This window comes from Wasmannia auropunctata, unplaced genomic scaffold, assembly GCF_000956235.1.
Source record: "Wasmannia auropunctata unplaced genomic scaffold, wasmannia.A_1.0 LD335471.1, whole genome shotgun sequence".
Taxonomy (NCBI): domain Eukaryota; kingdom Metazoa; phylum Arthropoda; class Insecta; order Hymenoptera; family Formicidae; genus Wasmannia; species Wasmannia auropunctata.
In genome coordinates this window covers 12,889-22,500 of record NW_012027419.1, presented here as the reverse complement: position 1 = coordinate 22,500, position 9,612 = coordinate 12,889, and the positions used below count along the sequence as shown (strand labels likewise).

The 9,612-nt window shown below is 36.1% G+C and overlaps 1 protein-coding gene across 1 annotated transcript in view; it reads left to right on the top strand.

The window, feature by feature from the left end:
- The first annotated feature begins 1,563 nt into the window (after positions 1 to 1,563).
- Positions 1,564 to 9,612, top strand: part of LOC105456955 (RNA-binding protein 33-like) — a 15,213-nt gene continuing 7,164 nt past the window's right edge. Inside the window, exons 1-7 of the mRNA XM_011701347.1 lie at positions 1,564 to 1,677; positions 1,957 to 2,059; positions 6,071 to 6,648; positions 7,545 to 8,011; positions 8,060 to 8,491; positions 8,573 to 8,733; positions 8,828 to 9,001. Coding sequence (XP_011699649.1) covers positions 1,667 to 1,677; positions 1,957 to 2,059; positions 6,071 to 6,648; positions 7,545 to 8,011; positions 8,060 to 8,491; positions 8,573 to 8,733; positions 8,828 to 9,001 — 1,926 coding nt within the window. The 5' untranslated portion in view covers positions 1,564 to 1,666. The remainder of the gene's footprint in view (positions 1,678 to 1,956; positions 2,060 to 6,070; positions 6,649 to 7,544; positions 8,012 to 8,059; positions 8,492 to 8,572; positions 8,734 to 8,827; positions 9,002 to 9,612) is intronic.

Here is a 9,612-nt window from a genome sequence, read left to right as displayed (position 1 = left end):
CGAGGTCGATAAAACAGACTCTTCAGTATCAATGGTATCTCTAAAATGAATTTCTTACAATATCTTTTATCTTACTCAAACACGTGTAATGTCCTTATCTAACTTATTGAAGTGCCATTTGTTGTAAACTCCGGCACTTACTGCTAGACACAATGTTCACTGTCTTTACTTTAGCTGTAAGTGTACGAATTACCATAATTTGCAGTTGTAAGGATTTCTTTTTTCCTAGGCTTTCAATCGTAGCTCAAAAGGTCTTATATTATTCGTGCAAGTAATCCGATTTGGGGAACGTAAGCATTTTGTATATATGAGCTACAGAACTTGTACACAAATGAAATGTTTAAGTCAAGTGACAAGTTATGATACCCCCAAAAAGATAATTTTATAATTTTTTTTGTTTTTACTACAAATTCCTTCGTCCCCCAAATACATTTTATGTCTATTTTAATACAGTAAAAGGATTTTCAATTCCGTACTGTCATTTCGGAGGAATCTTTACAAGTGCAACGTGTCGGTAATTTTTACCTTCCAGCATCGCCTTAAGGCTTTCACACATAAAATCCCGTAAGGTCGTAAGACTCGTAAGACGTAAGCGTAAAGGGCTGTCTACAATACGTCGTATGTCAGATCGTAAGCCGTAAATCGTAAGAATTGACCAATCACAGTCGAATGTAAGAAAAATATTTGACTACAATCGGTCAATTACTTAGTATGATATGAGTAGTGACTAACGGCTTATTGTAGAAAGCCCCTAAGAAAATCGAACAATCCCAATTGAGTATTAGGTTGTCTGTAACCCTTCCACACAAATGGAATTGGTCGATTTTCTTACGCTTACGTCTTACGACCTTACGGGATTTTATGTGTTAAACCTTAGCTGAGTCATTGACAAAATACTATTAAAGACCATCAGCCCTGGATAAATTTTCGTGCCAGCCCGGCGGGCCCGGAGGTAATTGCAGAATGTCGATGTTATCGACTTTTGACATAAATTTGGGATTTATTTAAATAATACATTATTAAGATCATGATTTTTATTATATGTATAAATGCTTTATAAATAAGTATGAATATGTATAATGCTATAATATCAAATATATTGCCGCAAAATTACATTTTTTTCCAATTGTTTTATCATCTCTCTGGATAATCAAACTCGTATGGTAACTATAAAAATGCAGTTTTAAATAAAATTAACTATTATAGCAAGTTATAATACAAATGAATTACAATGTATGTATGTACATGTCAAAAAACATTGATTTAACAATAAATCATTAAAATAATATTACATAATTATTGACTATAATTATTGACTAATTGCTTAAATTTTAGCAATTACTAAACTAGCCACGCTAACTCCCGTAAGGATGTCGGTCTTTAATAATATCTCATCGGTGCTCAAGTTCATCATGTATTTCAAAATATGGCGGTTCGTTCCACCATATTTGGTCCAATGCGAAACCTATTAATCAGACGTAAATTGAAGATGGCCGTTTCGTTCGATGCTTTGTGCGGCCATTTTTTTTTACGTATTCCTTTCTACCTCGCGGCTCGCGCTAATCGCGCTTCGGTCTGCACTCTGCCTTGCTACGTCTCGGTTCGAACCCCTTGACTCCGACGGGCGACGACTCCGTTCTGTCTTGACGAGAGGCTGTAACTTACGATGTCAGAGCAGTAAGTGTTTTCCGTTTCTTGTTCCGCATTTCAGAATCTCACTCGTGTAACTTGCCATTGAAACCGTAACTAGGAAGCAGTCGCTGCGACTCGCGGCGATCCGCGAATTCCCGTTCGAAGTGAGCAGGTTAGAATCGCGTTAGAACGCTTCCAACAATGACGTAGGTTGTTGTCACTTTGGAGTGACCAGGGGATTCGATATTTTCCTTTCCCCGTGAAAACGCTCTCGCGATCGCGCGAGTGAAAGAGGGCTTTTCTCGAACGACTTGATTCTTTCAGTGACGATACCTTGCTGGACGAAGGGGATTTCGGGGATGAGGAGTACGATCTGGGTAACGACGAGGAGGAAGCTCTCCTAGCAGATGACTATGAGCTAGAAAGGGTAAGTATACCGTTCGCCCGTTGTTCCTCAGTCGGATGAAAAAAAAAACCTTACCTCCTGTCCGATAACTTCGCCTCTTTCAATTACGTTTCCTTTTATACGATGGATACCTTAATTTGGAAATTATCTCATTTCTAGATTTTATCCGCTTTCGTTAAGCTAACTTATGTCGAAGGTAGTTTCTATGACTATTGTTATTCGCTGCCAATAATCGAATAATGTTAACCCTCTATAATCAATTTTTTTGTGTATTTAAGAAAAAATTACGTAACTAACGAATATATATTCATATATTGATGATATATAGATTTTGAGACATGAGTTGATTAATTTTCAATTTTTTAATATTTTATTATAAAAAATGTGATTTTTTTTATGACTTTGAAGTCGCGGTGGAGTGCAATGCTTGCGTATCACACCCTTGCTTCAAGAGTGATGCAACTGAAAAAATTAAGTTGCTTATAAAAGGCGAAAAATTTTTTAACTTAACAGAAAATTATTGACTAATCGAAGAAGATATAAAATGTAATTTTTGATCATTTTTGTTTCACTCTTTTAAAAAACTTTGAGTTGTGATGATTTTGATGTCTTTCTAACACAGGATTTATGGACGGATTTATGGTTGCATTTTACTTGACGCTCGCAATTTTCTTAGAATCATTACATTTTTGTTGTTCAAGTGTTAAACATTTGATAAAATCATTGTGAAAATCACTGCAATAATTGAAAATGTATGCTTGGTGTAAGCATGTGTTTTGTGCCAATGGACAGCTATATAAAATTATACAGATAGAAAAATACAGATAGCTGCTAATTATAAAGTTTTTACTATTAGATATTATAAAATAGAGATTAACATTAGTTTTCATTATATAACAATGACAAATGATACAAGCACTCTGAGCGCTAAGTGGAATACATTCCTTGAAGTTAATTTACTTTCGATAATAGGAGTACGAGAAACTGATAGGATAATGTTTAATTTATGGTAATAATTCGGAAATCCATGGTTTTTTTAGTTGCGTTGCTTTTGAACAAAGGTGCGATATGTATAACAATTTTACTGAGTACCTATGCAAGTCCGTAAAACAGTTCGCATTTCAAATTAAATGTTAAATGGAGATGTATATTGCATTTTGACCATTTTACTTTAAAAACTTACGCAGCCCTGTATTTTGCAATGTCTTCTCTTATCGAACAAGATTGGACAATGAGCTATTTCATTTTTTCGTTAAAAAAAACCACTGTAAACAGACTTTTAGATGTAAAACGATATTATTCTAGATTATTGTAGATTTATAACGATATAGCGACAAAGAATGAGACAACGGTAAAATAATGCGCCTGAAAGTGAAAAGTTATGGTGAAAAAAAAAAAAAAAAATATGACTTTAAAAAATATAAATATACGACTTCAAAGTTACATAGCGTTATAGAGGGTTAAAGTAAAGCAGCAACCATAAATTATCTTTTGATGTTCCTTATAAGAGATTCCAGTACACGAAGTTAGACGTTGGCGTCGATCACGAAGCCTTAAACTGTTTGATTTTATATAATATTTATGACATCGATATGTTTATAATTTATATATGTATACTTTATGTACAATTATCATTACCTGTAAACATTTTTACTGCGTTTTGTGCATGAGTTAATAGAATTGGGACCGCAATGCAGAGGTGCAATGCCAATTACATTGAGGAAACCGTTTTGATTGTAGGGAAAAAAAGAACTTGATTCTCTTTCATGTATCTTCCTATATATTGCATACGATGAATCTGAAACTTCAAACATGCGTGATATATAACTGTTAATGTAGATGTATTCACGTGTGCCGTATAATATCTGTCGCTGGATATTTTTTTCAGTAATTATAAATAGACGTATATCGGACGTTTATACGGAAATAACATATTCTATACGTGGATATGTGACGCGGAAATTTATACTTAAACTAAAACTGTGTTTCATTACGTTCAATACGGATCATCTTTTCCATCCGAATACATAAATGCTTGTGAAAATTGTGAAAATCACTGCAATAATCGAAAATGTGTATGCTTGGTGTAAGCATGTGATTTGTGTCAATGGACAACTATATAAAATTATACAGGTAGAAAAATACAAATAGCTGCTGATAAAGCGTTTCCAATATTAGATATTATAAAATAGAGATAAATAACATTAATTTTTGTTACATATCAAAAAATTACGAAAGTTACTATATTTTGAGCATTGTTATTTATACATATGTATTAACTTGAGATACTTATATTTGTTTTAAAATATTTCTGATAAATAATGCAACATACATATATAGTGCAAATTTGTATATATTTTTAGACATATTAAAATATTTTTGTGTTAAAAGATATTTAAGATCTAATAATATCAATGCTATATGTATTTATTTTACCTGTTGTGCGATTGTAACTTTTGTAAATTAAGAATGTCAAGCGTGGTATCAGTGATAATTGAAAAAGTCTACAATGTTCGTAATTCCATTCAAATGACAGTTGATTTATGATAGACAATTTAATACCGTGCCAATTGCTATAATTGTAAATTTCTGTGATTATATATTTCGCTTTGCTCCTTAAAAGAGTTCGTTACTTTGAATGGTTTAATGTGAAGTAAGGGATATAAAATATATAATTGTATATAAAAGGCAAAATGTTATTTATTTTTTTAGTTTATCGAGAGCGTCAATATTTTATCATAAGAAATTCCTTCTTTTGAGAATAAATATTTATTTTATTTTATAAATTCTAAAAATTGACAAGAAAAATTGACTTGTATCTAAATAAATACATACATTATATATATGTAAAAAATCTTTATAATGGCATAAATTTTTTACATTAAGCCATTCCAATATTTTAATCTTATCGATTTTGTCTTCGCGATCTCCACAACGTAGTGGTTGTGTAAAGTTACCATCCGCAATTTTAATGCGAAATTGTACCGCGATTATTCTTAGCATTAAGTATCTCATCTTATCCGATAAAGAGAGATGCTACGAGAAATAATTTTGTTATATCGATGCAATAAGATATAAGATTCTGATATTATGTTCTGAACTTTTTCACGTAATAATCAAAAATATACGACGTATATTTCATATATATATATATATATATATATATATATATATGTATGTATATATGTTATAATTAACATATATTAACTTAAATTTTATTGAATATAATGAAAATAACTTATATCCGATTATAGCTTATGTGACATATTACATTAAAGTTTTATAAAAATTCGTTTTTTTTTTTAAACGAACGTACTTAATGAAACTCGTATATGCTCGAAATTCAGAAAGAGTGAACTTTCCAAATTGAACTTAAATTCTGTAGTAAATTCTAGCTGCACATGTACGTATATTGAATTAAGCTGAATTATATTATATTGCGCTGATATAGACAAGTTCTTGTTCCACAAGGAGCACAAGCAAAATTCTGTTACGTAAAGATCACACATCACATTCGATTATTATACGATACTATTTATCGTCGCGTTTTTCTTTTACCGATAGTACATCACACCGCATACATTCGTATCACGTTATATTTTTCGCTACTCGTACTGCGTACTCGGACTCGCCGCCAATCATCGGTTACGCTCCTCTATGAGACTTACCGTTTCATTACCGTTAGAGATAAGGGCATGCCTCTCCTGAGTATGTTAATGAGTGTAGTTGTAGGCAAAAGAGAAAATCTTTTAAAAAGATAGAAATTTGAAAATTACATTTCACACATGTGCCGATGGGGATTATAACACAAGACACGTTACGGGAATCATGCGAATGTATATATATATTTATGCCGATACATGTTTATGTTTCAAAGGAGAACGGAAGCTATTCCACATACGCACAACTTTAGATATGCTATAATGATATATATATTTATATATATATATATAGATTTATATAACTACATTATATCGATAAGAATTTCGTATTTCATTACAAATATCTGGCAATTTGATTCCCCCCGAGCAGCAGAATAGCTATAAGGGAGAAGAGGAAACAGATGATGTACTGGACTTAGGAGTCACGGACGCGCTCGACGACTTAGACGCCGAAGACGAAAATATAGAGTTTAGTAGAGGCAGTACTGATAAACGTAGCGATAACGATTTCTATAAAGACGGGGAACATCCGGAGGCGCAGACGTCGTATTACGAGCAGGACGAGAATGCCGAGTACGCAAGCGAGCGCGAGGCACTGCCTCAGCTCGGCAGGAGTTCAGAATCGAACAGCGTTAATGTCAACAACATCGGCATGGGCGATCTGCGCGAGAAGTTGCAGAAGAACGTGCATAGGAGCATGTACGTCGGCAACGGGCAAGGGATGGAAGACGACGATTGCGAGGAGGCGAAGGAGAGGCGGAACAGATTTCAAAATGAACGCACGATGATTTCTCCAAAGATGAACAATGATATTCCGGATACCTTAGAGAACGTTCTCACGTCGGAGCCATCCAGAATGCCGTTCAGAGGAAGAGGACGGGGTCGCGGAACAAGAGGAAGCAGGGGAGGAAGATTCAACATACAAAATTCTGGAAACTTCAATCCGAGGTAACGTTTGGTTTTAATAATAAACAATGACCTTTGAAATTACTTGTCTTAATTATTAAGAATAATAATTAAGGGGTCATGCAACCTCCCTGAGGTTTTTAAAATATCTTAAGTTTGGGAATTTTTTGTGGATAAATGGATAAACTTTATTTAAAATCTGCTTAGAGGACATTATTGTATGTATGTACATATATAAGAAACAAAAGAAAAAAAAGTATTTTTTTATTTTTCTTATGTCCAAAATGGCGGTGCACTGGCGTCTACACTTGCGGAATCCCTTTTTTTTCTATCGGTGTACAGGATTCCACGGTTTGATCTTGAACAAACACAAAGAATTTTCATTATCTACATATTGAAGACTAGAGAAGTACGTAGGGATTTTTCAAAATATTGACTTTTCTCAAAATGGCAGCTATTTCACAAAAGACTTGTATTGACAAAAATACGAATTTTTGTAAAAATACCTGCCATTTCGAGAAAAATCAATATTTAAAAAAATCCGTACGTACTTCTGTAGTCTTTAATATGTAGATAATGAAAATTCTTTGTGTTTTGTTCAAAATTAAATCATATGCCTAGAATCCCTGTACATCGATTCGAAAAAACAGAAAAAAGGGATTTTGCAAGTAGGCTAGTGCGCCGCCATTTTGTACATAAAAAAATAAAAAAAAAATTTTCAGTTTCTTATATATGTACAACAATATCCTCTAAATAGCTTTTAAATAAAGTTATCTATTTACCCACAAAAAATCTCAATTTTAAGTATCATTTTGAGGCCTCAAGGGTGGCATAAACCCTTAAGTAGGAAAACGAAAGAGAACGATGTTTTTTTTTATCTGCGCTGCTTGCGTTTTCTCGCTCATTCAGACGTTCTAAGATAATGCTTTTTTTCGCAGGTTTGGTATGGCACGGCCGGGTTTTGAAAATCAGCCGCCCGCATGCAGACCGCCGCTAATAGAAACCAGACCGCCGTGTCTCCTTGGCGTACCAAGTAACGTACAAAATCAGCAGATAATGTACCAACAAGCTAATCCACAGCAACCCTTTCAACAGCCCTTCGGCCCGAACGGTCCGATGCAAGGGCCGCCGCCGGCGCAATTCGCAGAGAGTAGGCCGCAATTCAATCCTGGGCCGCAGTTCCAGGGCCCTTTGGGACCGCCGCGTCCGGGACCGCTGATGGGCTCAAGGCCGCCCGAGTACGGGCCCAGGGGTCCCATGCAGGGACCGGGCTACAATTGCCCGTCCAATCACCAGCCGCCGTATCACTCGCCGATGCATCCGCCGTTCCAAAATCCAGTCGGCATCATGCAGGAGAGCCGGCCGATGCCGGGTAATCAGGGGCCCTTGTTGCAAGGGAATCCGGGCGGTGGCGGCGGCGGTGGCGGCGGCGGTGGTGGTGGCGGCGGTGGAGGTGGCGGCTCGCACCACGGCAATCCGAACATGTTGCCGCCCGGGAATCCGAATATGTTGCCACCGCCGGGAGGAAACCTGCCAATGCCGCCGCCTATGCAGGGATTCCCGCGCCAGCAGCCCACCCAGGGTCCGCCACCTATGCAAAACCTGCCGCCGAACGTACCACAAATGCCTAGTCAACCGCCCTTCGAGAGCAGACTGCCGCCACCGCCACCGCCGTTCCAAGAGCCAAGAGAGTTCGAGGGTCGAGGCGGGTACGACGCGAGGGCCGGTTACCATCCCGATCAAGTACCCAATAGCCAATTTAATAATACGATGCCACCGATACCGCAACAGTCGGTATCCAATGTGTCACACATGTCTTTGCCTCCAGGCCACAAGATTCTAATCAACCCTCATTTCAGAGGCACCGTTCAACCTGCGAGCGACGGTAAGCTTTCTTTCAATGAAATATTAACGTCGAATTGAATTGATTGATATCGTTAATCGCTCCTCTTTTAAATGTATTTAGCTCGACTTGCATGGGACTCCAATCAGCAAGTCCAACCACAAGCTCCTCACGGCGGTCAGTTTTCACAACCTCACCCGCCGTATCAGAATCAGGGACCCTACAATCAGCCTCAGCAAGGCCCGTCGCAGTATCAACAGAATTACCAGCAGAATAAAAGTGATGTAAGTAATTGCGTAATACAACATCATAGAAAATTAATAAATCGAATGCGAATTGCAAATCAGAATTAAATTAAATCACATTATTATTACATAGGACCCGTATGCATATTTTTCTGACGTGTGGCAAGAAAACAGGCCACAGAGACCTCAGAATATGAGCCCGAGCAAGCATTACTCCTCAGACAACAATTATTCTCGCGAGAGTAGTTATAACGACAGTAAATATAAATCGGAGGGCCAGTGGGATCAAAGGGACAATTATCAAGAGGTAAATATTATAATAATAAATTTCTATAATATTCCCGATATTAAGAATAACAGTATAAGAGAAGAAATGGGAATCAGGCGTGGTTAATATATGATACACAGTTTAAATTTAAAAAACAAAGAGTTTTACATATATTTTAAACGTTTCGGCTATATTCTTAGTCATCCTCAGTGAATGTAAAATAGTTCGAAGTTACTCGCTTGGCACACATTTCCACACGACCAAGCGAGTAACTTCGAACTATTCTATATTCACTGAGGATGACTAAGAATATAGTCGAAACGTTTGAAATATATGTAAGAGTAAAACTTTTTTTTTTTTTTAATTTAAACTGCGTATCATTAACCGCACCTGATTCCCATTGCCTTCTTATATTGTTATTTTAAATATTATAATTTTTCACGACATTTGCATAGAGATGTGCGAATAGTTCGAATTCGAGTCGAATCACAGTGGATTCGATTCGAGTTTGTTTTCGAATCTGTCAGATTCGAAATCGAATAGTTCGAGAATTTCGAATCAACAATGTTTCGATTTCAAATCGATCGCCTATTTTATTTGCTTCAGTTATATCTTCCGCGCGATCAATTACACCGGCACACAAAAAAAAA